Raw genomic sequence first — 14,350 nt, forward strand, 5'->3', positions numbered from 1 at the left:
GAGCCGGTGGTGGGAACCACCCACCACCATTAAGGCCCTGGGTTGGGGTCCGGTGGAGAGGGAGGGCCCGGACCCCCCTACCCCACCCCGCGAGTGCCGGACTAGGCCGCCGGGCCTGCCGCGAGTGCCGGACTAGGCCGCCGGGCCTGCCGCGAGTGCCGGACTAGGCCGCCGGGCTGGGGGTTAACGCTTTGTTCCCCAGGGGAAAGGGGACGGAGGCGGGTGGTACCCCGCCACACTCACATTCAGCCTATCTTCTGTCTGTCTTATGGCAGGGGTCTGGGGATGTGCAGATGTCTGGGTTGGGATGTATGAGGGGCTCAGGGCAGGGGGTTCATGTGTATGATGGGCTCAACGCTGGGGTGTGGAGGGGTGTAGAAGGCAGGGCATTGGGGGTGGGAAATAGTATGGGGGGGGAGCCCTGGGACCAGATTACTTTACCTGGCCAAAGCTGGGCTTCTGCACCCAATGGCTGGATGAGGGACTTGGCCAGGAGAGCCACAGCTGAATTGTGGCCTTCCCTCCTACCTGTGTTGCAGCAGTGGGGTGGGAGGCTGCTTCCTGCCCTTCCTCTGGCCAGATGGGGATTTGCCCCAGGGATCAGGACCAGGGACAAGATGCTGCCTGAATATGATCTTGTTAGCCCCAGCACTGGCACACAGAGAAAGCCGCTGGCCACGTGGCCTGCCGGAGAGCAACTGCCCAGCCACCACCAGCTTCTGCAGAGCTGGAGCTGTGGGCAGGATGGACTGTGTAGCATGTGGCTTGCTGTGGGGGTGCACTATGACCTGGCTTCAGCTCTGGCACACATCTGGGGAGGAAGGGCTGCCCTCAGCCCTGCTTCTTCTGGGGGTGTGGAGCTGTCCCCCACCCACCTTGCCCTGGGGCCCATAGGTGTGGAGACATTCCCCCACCACCATCTTGTCCTAGAGTCTGTGGCAGCTGTGTTGGGTGTGGAGGTGGGCTGGGAGTTCTGGTCAGGAGAAAGGGTGCAGGATCTGGCTGGGGTCTGGCCAACTCCAGCCCTGGGGAAGCTGATGGTGGCTGCCCAGCTTGCTCTGGTGCTACACCATGGCTCAGCTCCAGCTCCGCTGCATGGCCAGGATGGGCCACCTAGTGGTTTCCCAGCTGCAGCTCCAGCCCTGGGGAAGCTGGTGGTGGTTGCCTGGCTCCTCCCGGGATGGGGGATGTGGTAGACCCAGCCCATCTCTCTCCCTTCATCTAATGCCTCATCCTTCCTACCACTGAAGTTATTTCAGATGTTGAAATATGTGTTTTATTTAGAAATGAGACTGCTGTGTCACTGAATTACTAAAGTAAGTTTGAGGGAACATTTTTACGCAAGGTAATGCCACTTATCCCCTTCTCTCTCCCACATACTAGTGCACAGAGAGCTGATGTTACTTTTAATCCAGACACTGTCTCATGACACAGTGGTCCCCTAACTCCTGGAGGAGCTGATAGTCCCAAAGTTACAGTTTTCATAATAGAGGAACTAATGGAAAACGTTTTCAAAACAGCAATATATCTCCTGAATTTGCTTCTCGCATGCATCTATGGTATGTTCTTGATACCAGAATTGTCATGTTTAACACTCCTTTTCATTTTGATATTAGTTGAATGCAAACAAAGCTGAAGTATAGATAGAAAGAAATGACAGCTTAAGTCATTATGTGCCCAGCTACTGAAATACTTCTCTGGGTTGTCTCTCATTTAGTCCCAAAGTTAATCATGCTTCACACAAATTTGGCATCCCTCTCATTATTGTATAAATACAATAGTGTATTTTTGTCAGACATACATTTTCATGAAACAGGTTGTAGTAAGTGTGTCACTAAAAAGAATCCCGCTGCATTTTTTAAATTTCCTTCCTGAATAATATGTCCCTTTTTGAATCTGCTTCACATGGAGTTATGCAGAGTATCGTTCTATGTTTGGGTCTTTGCAGATTGAGAAGTTTGCACAGTAGACATCTCAGTTCTCACATTCAAGAAGTGATTCTTACTGTGTGTGTTGTGGGGGGAAATCTCGCTCCCCTGGGGTACAGAGCCCCCAGAAGGGTCCAAGGCTGGACGTCAAAGCAGTGAGGCAGGAGAGAAACCTAGAAGGAAAACTTTTATTATGCATGCATGCAGGCTGACAGCTACCAGAGTTAGCAGCCAGCCCTGAGAGACAGTTTCAGGGATTCTTTATACAGTATGTTCAGACAGTAGTTTGTTTTTCTTTAACATATCAAAGTCTCAGCAGAAGTACTCTGAGATGTTTCTGTTCACACCAGGAGTACTAGAAGTAAGTTTTACAGAACAAAGGCACATGAGAGTTTACATGACAAATTGTGACAGACTAGGAGTCTTCATGAACTTAAGATAGGTATTGTAAGGGTCTTGATTAGTTAATTTGATTTCTCTCTGATACAGGGAGAGAGGCCTGGAAAACTTTTAACCCTTACAGCAGTTTTCCTGCACAGTCCCCCCTTTAGACACAATTGGAGTTATTTGATTTTTCTCCCACAGTGTGTCAAGTCTCCATCAATTGAGACTATTTGTTCTTATACTTCACAGGTGACAAGTTTACCTTTAATGTTATATACATCATATAAAATGGACTGTCACGCTAAAGAAAAAAAAATCTCATGTCTAAACATTCCTATTCTGCTTTTTTCTCATTCCTTATGCCAGGTCTACATGACACAAGAAATGCGACCACCTAAGCTACGCAACTCCAACTACAAGAATAGCGTAGCTGGAGTCTACATACCTTAAGTCGATTTTTGCAGCATCTTCATTGTAGCAGGTCGATGGGAGAAGTTCTAATGTGAACTTCCGTTATTGCTTATGGCTACACAGAGTAACAGAGCTGATGGGGTGCCATCAATGGTTGATTTATCAGGTCCTAACTACTCACGAAAACAGGCATGTCAAACTTGAAGCCTACTGAGGGCTGCACAAACGAAAACTGATAGCTTTCAGGGCCACCAAAGAAAATGTACTTTATCAGAAAGTCGTAATTATTTATTACTAGCTGGAGTTACCTGGTGTTAGTCAGGGAACCGGAGAAACAAAATGTAGAAAAACAGTAGTCCATTATCTTTTTTTTGAATGGTAGAAAAGTTGCTCTGATTTCTATAGGGCTTAAAATATAAGCCCATGTCATCCCCGGAGGGGGCAGGAAGGAGTGACCTTGGATGGAGGGGAGGTTACACGCGGGAGGGGTGCCCCAGCTCATACCTGGGGCTGCAGGTGCCGCAGGGGGCAGGGCGGGTGCCCGAGCCGTTGTGTGCGTGGGGGTCGGGACACTGTGCCAGAGCAGGGATGGGGGGGGGAAAGACGGTCGCTTACATAACTTCACGGGTGGGAGGGGGCGTGTCCCGGATGGCTCTTGGGGGCCACAGGCAGCGGGCACAGGACCTAGAGTGGGTGGGGTGGCCCCTGCAGTCCTGCGGATTACTTTGATTTTTATAGCTTGAGTTGGGGCCCAATAGGATCCAAAAGTACCTTTAAACCTTCTCCTGGATGAAAGGTTATCCCATGCAAAGTTTGGTTGCGGTAACTCTTATAGTGTCTAAGTTATTAGTGCACAAACGTACAAACATTCTCCTTTATATATTATAGATTGTTTTAGTATATTTTATCATATTTTTTCAGGTCTTGTTTTAATATAATATAATAATTTGATGTGTAAAATTATTTGCTCATAAAATAATTTTTAAGTTAAATATAAATTTAAGGTAACTTTTTATATGATACATAACTTATTTTGTTGAAATAAAAACAAGTATAGACCGTGGTTAATCAAATAGAACACACTTCTGTGAAAATTTCAGATACTTTTTAAGTTTGAGGTTTTGCATAAACATATCATTCATGCATTTGCAAAAAATGTACATATATTTATTGATATAAAATTAATATACATTTTGTGATTTTATTTGGGAGTAAAATAACAAAATATTAACAAAATAACCATCACCTCTCCTCCAGAGCCAGACACTCCTCATACCCCCATTCTAACCCAATCCCTGTCCGCTCCCCCACAACCAGGCACTCCCAGCCCTCTTCCTCCCCCCCAACGGTTGCCGTTGCCACCGCCACACACTTCTTCCTCAGGTGCGCTGGGGTGGCATGAGCACAGCGGCCAGCTATGAACGCATGCTGGGTGCCCAGCGCAGAGTGGCCTGGCCTGCTGTGAGCATGTGCTCAGAGCGCCCAGTGCAGCACGGCCCGGCTGGCCGTGAACATGTGCTGTGCACAAAGCAGCACTGGCCGTGGGCAGTCGCCACGGCGCAGAGCGGCCCGCCCAGCTGTGATCTGCACTTGGCCATGTGTTCCGAGCAGTAGCGGGCTGCACTTTATTCCTTTATAAAAATGTACTGGTGGGCCACAAAAAATTTCCATCAGGCTGCATGCAGCCCACTAAACACCAGTTTGACATGCCTTCACTAAAACAAATCCCAGAAGATCAAGCTCCAGAATGTCAATCTCTGGGTAAGTGTCGAACTGGTCTTAGAATGAGGCTTGTTCTCATTCTTGGACTTCACCAAACTGTGAGGTAGATTCAGTAGTAATCTTCAATGTGTATTTCATTTAAAATTAGACTTGTAATGCCTCTTAAAATAGTTTTCTTTTGGCTTAATGGCATACCAAAACACAGCTGCAGACATTGTAGCTGTTCTGCAATCAACTTCCTTTGGGGAAAGTAGCACCTTCACTTGAACAAAGGAGCTTTTATGATTCCACTGTAATGGTAGTTGAGACATCTGCTAAAACTGCAACTGGGCCTTTGTAAGGTGAAGAAGATTGAAGTCTTCTTATAGCCAGCTTATGGCTTCTCTGGATCTGGTAGGGGTACCTTATCAAGTGGCTTTAGAATTCTGGACTTAATTAGAGCATTCTAGCTGCTATAGGTGTGGAATATGCCCAGTTAGTGCACAGCCCTGACTCAGGGCTTTAATCTATAAATTACGTTTCATAAATGCATTGTCATCCTGCAGGAAGTACACCTCCAGATTCCAGTAAAAGTCATTTTGCTTTTACTCTCCTCCAACATTGCCAAAAGCTTGCGTCAATTGTTTAAAATTCCTCCTATCACTTCTTCAGTGTATCACTTATACTACACTGATCTCCCAACTATTGTAGAACCTGTATAAGCATACAGGAAAGCACTGTCCCTGCCACAAGGAGTTTATATTTAATGTCAGCTGGAGTGTGAGAGAAATGGTCCAAGTGGAAATTTGCCATGGATAATTATCAAAGCCACTGAGTCAATTGAGAGACAGTTTCATTTTCAGAAAGTGACTAAGAGTTTCTCTGTGCCCATAGATTGTACTTCTAGTGTGGACACAATCATACCAGCAATGAAGGAGCTTTATGCCAATATAGCTGTTTCTGTATGGGAATGGCTTAAGCTCTTCTGGTATAGGGCACTTTCATATTGGTATAACAACATCCTCACTAGATGTGTTACCAGTAAACTGCAATTACAGGAAATATCAGTTTAAGAAACTGTTCCCTTAATGGAATGTTTGTGCCGCTATAAAAACTGTGTAGACCTGGCTTTGGCTACTGAGGCAGCCGAATGCCTAAATCACTTTTGAAAATGGGACTTCAGTGCTTTTGAAAATGTTAGTAGTTAATACCTCAATACCTTTCGTCACCATGCAATTTTGACAGGTGCCCTGCCCCCTGACGTCACCTACACCCGCCCGCCCCCTGACAACGTCACCTCCGCCCGCCCACCCCCTGACATCACCAAGCGCCGCCCCCCCATTGATGAGATTACCTATCCCCGCCATTTATACAGAGCGGGGTTTCAAGATGGCGGGGCCATCATTTTTCCAGGGTTCGGGGGACCTCCTGTGAAAAGAAAAGAAAAGGGAGCTCTCGGGCAGTCCGTCTCGACCCGCGGGGGCCGAAAGAGGGAATGGCCGGAAGCCTTTAATAAAAGCAAAATATCTTAGTGTACACACAGTAGCAAAAAAGCCCTAGCAGTTCCACACCCACCCACCCCCAATCAGGCAATAATAAAATAAGAAAAAGAAAAACCCTAGATGCAGAAAAAGCACTAGCAGTTCCACACACATCCACCCCCCAATCAGGCAAAAATAAAATAATAGTAAAAAAAGAAAAACCCTAGCAGCAAAAAAAAAAAAAAAAAAAAAACCTATTACACACACACACACACAGTAGCAAAAAAGCCCTAGCAGTTCCACACACACCCAACCCCCAAGCAGGCAAAAATAAATTAATAAAAGAAAAACCCTACCTGCAGAAAAAGAAAAGGGCAAAAACCTATTACACACAGTAGCAAAAAAGCCCTAGCAGCTCCACACCCACCCACCCCCAAACAGGCAAACGGCAGCAAAAAAAAAAAAACCCTAGCACGCCCCGGCACAACAAGCCAAAAAAAGCCCTCCTAGTAGCCACACGGACAACGGTAGCAAAAAAAAGAAACCACCCTAAAATACAAAAAGCCCTAGCAGTTCCACACATACCCCCAAGCAGGCAAACGGCAGCAAAACAAAAAAACCCCTAGCACACCAAAGAAAGAAAAGGGGTAAAAGTTGTCAGGGAACAAAAGAAAAAAAGTAAACTTTACTCACCCAGCTCCCGCAGCAAAAGAAAGAAGCTACAGTTTGTGAGCCTCCTCGCCCCGAGCCGGGCGCTTCAGCTTACCGGGAATGACCAATTACAAATGACTATGGTTTGACCAATGAGAGCCCATGTTCGGGTTAGCCAATTAGAGGGCCGGTAGGCTGGTTCACGGGCCAATCAAAACAAATCTTTACCCTGCCCGGCACACCGACTTGTTTTAAAAATTAAAAAGCTTGTTTTGTACCATCAACCCCGTTTAAAGTGGTTGGTAATTTTCAGGCTAAGAAGAATAAAAGGTATAGCTGAAACACGGTTCTAAGCAAAAATAAGGAAGATAAACACCAACTGGCGGGTAAATTCTTAGGTTAAAATGGGGGAGGAAAAAAGGGATAGCCAAAACACGGCTCTAAGCAAAAATAAGAAAGATAAACACCAACTGGCGGGTAAATCCTTAGGCTAAAATGGGGAAGGGATAGCCAAAACGTAACTTTCAACAGCGGTTTAAAACGTTCTGTTACTCAAGGACACAACAAAAGTAGGAAAAATAAAATAAACACGGGGTAGCGCACGCAATTAAAAAAAGTATAAAGTTTACGCCAACGAGCTTTAAAAAAATCGGGGGTAAAGCAGCCTAAAAAGAAAAAAAGGGGCAAAGCAGCCTAAAAATTAAAAAGAAATACCGAACAAAGAAAAAAGCGGCGGGAAACCCCTCAAAAGAATAAAAGGGGGGAAAGGAATAACCCAGCATAGCTTTCAGTAGCAGTAAAAAAATAAACACCAGCTGAAAAACGGCCCCGTCACACAAAATCAAAGCCACATGCGCAACAAAAGTAGGGGAAAGAACCCGTCACACAAAATCAAAGCCACATGTGCAACAAAAGTAGGGAAAAGAAAATAATCACGCGCTGAAAAACGACCCGTCACACAAAAGCAAAAAACAGATGCCCAGCAAAAGTAGAAAAAACAAAATAAATGGCGGGGTTGCGCACGCAATTTAAAAAAAGCCACATGCGCAACAAAAGTAGGGAAAAGAACCCGTCACACAAAACCAAAGCCACATGCACAACAAAAGTAGGGGAAAGAACCCGTCACACAAAATCAAAGCCACATGTGCAACAAAAGTAGGGAAAAGAAAATAATCACGCGCTGAAAAACGACCCGTCACACAAAAGCAAAAAACAGATGCCCAGCAAAAGTAGAAAAAACAAAATAAACGGCGGGGTAGCGCATGCAATTAAAAAAAGTATAAAGTTTACGCCAATAAGCTTTAAAAAATCGGGGGTAAAGCAGCCTAGAAATAAAAAAAATACCAACCAAAACAGAGAAATTTTGGGACCCTTTAGGATGGCTTAAAATTTTGACTATGGAAAGCAACACGATGGTAAGAGCTTTTTAATTTGCGCGGGCGACTACGCTTTGTATGCTTGGGGTTTAAAAGTTAATAACCGCTTTTAACTCAGATATATTTTATGCCCGGTGTTGTTAGGACTTAAAAGCTAACAACTGCTTTTTAACAGGAGGACGCCTTTTTACTGGAACTGTCCGAGGCCGCCCTGGCCGCCTTACATTTTGGTAAGTTTGGGGTTTGTTGTGCAAAGTTACAGCGGCCGTCGGTAAAACCTAAGGAGAGGGGGTAGGCTTGTTTTACAAATGTTACAGGCGCGGATTGTAAAATCAAAGAGCTTTTTTTGTTTGTTTTATTTAGATTCGGCGGGGGAACAACCCGGCGCTTTATCCGCTACCTGACCAAGAGGCCGTGCGAGGTGGGGTGTGCGGGGGAGAAGGGGAGGGGGGATTACTTTGTGACAGACGGGGCCCCTTTACCGTTCCGCCCCTTTTTTTGGCTTGATTTTTAACAATTAGTAAAGGGCTTGTGTTAAAACAGCTTGTTTGTTGATAGCTTGCTTAATTGGTGCGTTCCCACCCCGTTTGATTTTTTTAATGGCTAGTAAAGGGCCGGTGTTAAAGCAGGTTGTTTGTTTGTTTGTGTGTTGATAGATATCCCCGCGGCCCTTTTAGAAAAAGAAGAAAGGGTGCAGAGATCCCTGAAAAAGACCAAGAAAGCCGCTTTCAAGAGCAACAACACAGAGACCGGAGCCCCGGATCTCGAGCAACCCAGCACGTCCAAAGCCGGGTTCCGACAAAGCGAGCCGGGGGTTAAAAGGGTGGGGGGTGTCGCGCCGGGGGTCGGGGGTAAGCGTTGTAAGGGGGATAGCCCTAAGCAGCCGGTGTCGGGCAAACCGGCCGACGCACAAAAGAAGGTCTTTGTAAATGGGGATAATAACAAAAAACCTAAAAGCAGGGACCTAAAGGACCTTTCGCAATGCGTTATGGAGTTATACGATCTTAGCGTTCGATTCAGAAGCATTCATGAGTTTATGAGGGAGCTGACAGAGAAAAAGTTTCCCAGGCTGGCTTTTGAAGTGATGCAAAAGCAGTACTATGTAGGAGAATTCGGAAATTTAGCTCGAAAGCTGCTAGCTACGAGACGGGAGGTGGAGATAATGGAAAACTGGATGCAGGGGGGAGGGCTCGAGTGACTAACTATGAAAGCTAAAAACGGGCAGAGGGGGTGGGGGGAAAAGTGGGAAAAAGCTAAAAGGCTAAGAAGGGTTATGGTAAAAAAAATTTAAAAAGCCAAAGCGTTTTTATGAAAAGGCTCCCCAAACCCGGAAGGGGGGTGGAGCGCCACCCCCCGCCCGAGCCCGGAAGGGGAGCGGAGCGTCACCCCCTTTCCGAGCCCGGAAGGGGATTCGACCGCCGCCTCCCTCCCGAGCCCGGAAGGGGTTTTGCCCGTAAACCCCCCAACCCCCGGTCCTGAGGAGGTAGAGGCTCCCGAACACCCCCAGGTGTATTTGGAGCAGGTGAGGCACTGGATAAGACAGCGTAGAGGCTTTAACGCTTACGAATATTACCAGGAATTTCGATTTGCTAACCTGGACAGAATAGCGGGGTTCGCAGAGGCCATGGTCGCTATCGACGCCGCTATTCAAAATTTGCTAGACGATATTAACACCCAGGCGGGACCCGAGGATTTCGTACAGTTGCGCTTAGACGCCCAGGGCCTCAATCAGCCCCTCTTTTCTTTGAGGAGGCCTCGGGAAGATTTAAACACCGCAAATTTTTTGAATAACCTTGTTTCGGTGTTGCAAAGTAATGCGGAGCTTGTGGGAACAGGCGTTTTAAGACTAGTCGTGACGATTATCAGAAACAGGGCGGGCGGGGCGGCGAGGTCCTTAAAAACCCTCATGTACAGTAAAATCATAGGAAAAAATAACATTTAATCGACCTACGTAACCGGGGAAATAACTTGTGCTTTGCCGGCAGCGTGCTGGGCCTGTTATCGAGTGAAAAACTTACAGACGGCCAATTACTAGAAGGGGCCAGGCGTCTTCACCAGGAGCTGGGGTTTTCGGCCCAAAAAATGCTTAGTTTTACAGACGTGGGCTCTTTCGAGGAGCGCTTAGGCGTGACGATCGCTGTGCTGTGTCACAAAAAGGGTCATTGGCGCTTTTTTACAACCGGGGGCGCGCGACACCCCAAAACCGTATTTGTATTGTTGCATGACAAGCACTATTACGGCATTTTAAATATTAAAGCCTTTATAGGGGCGTCGTATTTGTGCAACTACTGTTACGCCACGTACAGTCACAAACACCAACACGCCTGTAAAGGGCACTGTCATACTTGTGATGACGCCGAGTGTTGCGAGGTGGATGCTGAAAGAAAGCACTGCCCCAGCTGTAAGCTATTTTGCCGTTCCGAGGCCTGCTTAGACAGACACAGGGCGCTGGCGGCGGCCGGTAAAGTCGATTGTAACACCAGAAGCCTGTGCGATAAGTGCGGCTTCTACGCGGCTAAAAATCACCGGTGTAAAAGCAAAAAGTGCCCTCAGTGTTACCAAAAGACAGAGGCCGAGGGGGGCCACGAGTGTTACATGCGTAACATCTCGTCTCCGGAGGAGGGGAAGGACTATGTTTTTTACGACTTTGAATGTATGCAAGAAACGGGGGTGCATGTGCCAAATTATGTGTATGCCTTACACTTGAATAAAAAAGACAGCTGGGAGTTTAAGGGCATAGATTGTGTCAGCGAGTTTGTACGAACCTTTATAGACAAGCGCTTTAAGAACTACACTTTTATCGCGCATAACGCTAAAGGTTATGACGGTTATTTTATTCTGAGACAGCTGATTAAGGAAAAAATGCCTGTCAGCCCCGTCACGCAAGGCGGGAAACTTATGTGCGTTACGGTAACGAATTTAAACATTAGGTTTATAGATTCTTTAAATTTTTTGCCCATGAAACTTAGTAAGTTACCCAAAGCTATGGGGTTCCAGGGTGTTAAGGGCTATTTTCCACATTTTTTTAACAAGGTCGAAAATCAAAACTACGTGGGCCACATGCCCGACGTAGAAGCCTTTGGCGTAGAGTACATGATGCCCGAAGAACAAAAGGACTTTCTGAACTGGCACCAGCACCGCCGCCAAAACACGTTCGATCTGCAAAAAGAACTGCGCTATTATTGTCAAAAAGACGTTGAGATTTTGCGCAAGGCCTGTGACCGGTTCAGAAAAGAAGTCATGAGGATGACAAAAAAACAAATAGTTAAAAACCCCGGGCGAGATAACGAGGAGGTGGTGACTAAGTGCATAGACCCCTTTCAGTACCTCACGCTAGCGTCGATCTGCATGGCCATGTACCGGTTTAACTTTTTACAGCCGCGCACCATAGCCCTGCTGCCGCTAGACAATTACCATAACCAACAAAAAAGATATTCCACACTGGCCATTCAGTGGTTGCTGTACGTCTCTCACACAGAAAACCTTTACATACAGCACGCTTTGCAGGACAGGGAGCTTAAAGTGGGTTCCTACTTTTTAGACGGGTACGCCGAGGTAGAGGGTAAACCGACAGCCATTGAATTTAATGGTTGTTTTTTTCATGGTTGTCCGGTTTGCTATTGTGAAAACGATTTCAGCCATCTGCTGGAAGCGACCTACGGCCAGCTGTACAACCGCACGATAATTAAGACCGAGTTTTTGAAAAAACAGGGCTTCGAGGTGAGGACCTTGTGGGAACACGAATGGCAGGCCATGCTGGCTAACGATAATCGGGTGGGGGCCTTTTTATGAGAAAAAAAGTTACCGTCACCTTTGATTCCCAGAGACGCCCTTTACAGGGGTAGAACCAACGCCGTTTGCTTGTATTACAAGCCGCGGCCCGGGGAGCAGATTCATTACTACGATTTTACCAGCCTTTACCCCTTTGTTAACAAAACTAAGCGTTATCCCGTGGGACATCCGGTTATCGTGTATAAGGATTTTGGGGACATCCGGCAGTACTTCGGTTTCGCCAAGGTTAAAGTGTACCCCCCGAGAGGGCTGTATTTTCCCGTTTTACCCTACAGGCTCGGCGGTAAGCTCACCATCCCCCTGTGCGCCCTGTGCGCGGAAACAAAACAAGAGGCCCTTTGCGCTCACAGTCGGGAGGAGCGGGCTTTAACGGGGACCTGGTGCACGATAGAGCTGGTGGAGGCTTTAGACAGGGGCTACGCGATCGCGGAAATTTACGAGGTGTGGCACTTTAACGTCACCTCGGACACCCTGTTTTCAAACTATATTAAATTGCACCTGAGACAAAAACAGGAAGCCTCGGGGTTCCCTCCCTGGTGTACGGACGATGTGAAAAAAATACAGTATGTTAAACAGTATCAGGAAAAAGAAGGCGTGTGCCTGTGCCTAAATAAAATTAAGGTTAACCCCGCAAAAGACAAATTTCAAAACTGTTTTTAAATTCCTTGTGGGGAAAATTTGGCCAACGGACAAATTTAACTAACACCAGCATCGTGACGAATCCGGACGAGCTCTTCAAGTACGTTTTTGTACCTTATTACGCCGTGTTGTCGTGCGAGTTTATCGACGATGACACGGCGGTGGTGTCGTGGAAGTACGAAAAGGAGCGCTGCACCAGTTCGAGCAACACGAACATGTTCATTGCTTGCTTCACCACCGCCTACGCCCGCCTAGAGCTCTACCGCCTCTTAGACCGCTTACAAGAGCGGTGTCTTTACCACGACACCGACTCCGTGATATTCGTTAGCAAAGAGGGAGAGTGGAACCCGCCCTTGGGGGATTATCTAGGGGAGCTGACCAGCGAAATCGCGGAGGGAGAGCACATCGTGGAGTTTGTGTCCGCGGGGCCTAAAACGTACGGGTACAAGCTATCCGGTGGGCACACCTGCATGAAAGTCAAAGGTATCACGCTCAACGCCGGAAACAGCAAAAACATTAATTTTGAAAGTTTAAAAGAGCTCGTCAGGGCTTACCCGGCGGGGGGCGCTCCAAAAGAGATCGTGGTACGACAGCCGGGGATAGTCAGGGTAAAAAAACACTGGCTGATAGAAACAAGAACTCTAAAAAAAACCCAAAAGGTCGTTTACGACAAAAGGGTTCTCGAGGAGGATTTCAAAACCTGGCCGTACGGGTACTAAATATAATGCAAAGCCCGCTTCGCTTCGTTCACCCCTTTTCCTGTCTGCTTTGCGGCCCTTCGAACTCTGGAAAAACCTTTTTTATAAAGCAGCTGTTAGAAAATGAGGATAAACTGCTATCGCGTGTGCCTGAAAACATTGTCTGGTGCTATAGCTGCTGGCAGCCGCTGTATAAAGAGCTGCTGCAAAAATTTCCGCGGGTGACGTTTATGGAGGGGTTACCGGAAACTTTTAATGATGAACGGCTGCTTGCTAGCAATAAAGCGAATATGGTAATTATAGACGACCTGATGGAGTCTGCTTCTGAAAATGGCGAAATCGAAAAGGCCTTTACAAAATACGTGCACCACAGAAACCTAAGCGTCATGTACATCGTGCAAAACATTTTTTGTCAGGGAAAAAAAAGGACGATTAATTTAAATACCAAGTACATGGTTCTTTTTAAAAACCCCCGCGATAAGCTGCAAATCACAACGCTGGCCCGCCAGATGTATCCCGGTAAAACGCGGGTTTTTTTGGAGGCCTTTGAGGATGCTACCAAAAGACCTTACGGGTACCTGTTGGTGGATTTAAACGCTTCAACGCCCGAAGCCTACAGGTTAAGAACCGGGCTTTTTCCCCCCCGACTGGCCCTGCGTATACGTGTTTAAAAAAGCTAATAAAAAATAGACGGTTGTACCGAGGGCCCCCATTTTTACAAAAGAGCGGGGTTCCGCGCGATCATGTCCACGCGCGTGCACAGAAACCTGGCTCTGTTAAGGCTTCTCATAAAAGCCAAGCCGCAGTAAAGAAAAGCTATCCTCTGCGCGGCCTCTGACGACCTGGTGGTGGCCATCTCCGAAATAGCGCTCAACACTTTAAAGGGCAACGTCCCCTCAAACCGCGCCAAATAAGCGTGCTAAAAAAAAACCGGCGGGCTATCAAAAAACTGAGCGATAAAAGCCTGTCCCTCAAAAAGAAAAAGCTCCTTGTCAAGCAGTCAGGAGGCTTTATCGGCCCCTTGCTGAGCTTTGCTCTCCCTCTACTGTTGGGCCTGCTAACCAGCAGATAAAATCCACCCCCACCGGCCCCGGGGCAGGAGCAAAGAATGGAGCACGCTGAAAAACTGTATCTGGTGCCTAGCCGCCAGTTGGAGCAGCTGAAAGGCAGGGAAGAAAACATCAGAACCACCGCCGCTCAGCGTTTGGATGTGGAAATGAAAGACGTTCTTCAAAGAACCGACCTCCCCGACTACGAAAAGGCAAAACTTTACGAAAGGGCTTTGCAAA

General features: G+C 47.0%; 1 protein-coding gene across 1 annotated transcript; it reads left to right on the top strand.

The window, feature by feature from the left end:
• The first annotated feature begins 6,182 nt into the window (after nt 1–6,182).
• Nucleotides 6,183–12,362, top strand: LOC106731428 (uncharacterized). Its single transcript, XM_075928242.1, has 4 exons — nt 6,183–7,971; nt 8,108–8,162; nt 8,296–8,353; nt 8,589–12,362. The coding sequence occupies exon 4, from the start codon at nt 10,015–10,017 to the stop codon at nt 11,722–11,724; it is 1,710 nt and encodes a 569-aa protein (XP_075784357.1). The 5' UTR covers nt 6,183–7,971; nt 8,108–8,162; nt 8,296–8,353; nt 8,589–10,014; the 3' UTR covers nt 11,725–12,362.
• The last annotated feature ends 1,988 nt before the right edge of the window (nt 12,363–14,350 follow it).

This window comes from Pelodiscus sinensis, chromosome 4, assembly GCF_049634645.1.
Source record: "Pelodiscus sinensis isolate JC-2024 chromosome 4, ASM4963464v1, whole genome shotgun sequence".
In the NCBI taxonomy this organism is placed as follows: domain Eukaryota; kingdom Metazoa; phylum Chordata; order Testudines; family Trionychidae; genus Pelodiscus; species Pelodiscus sinensis.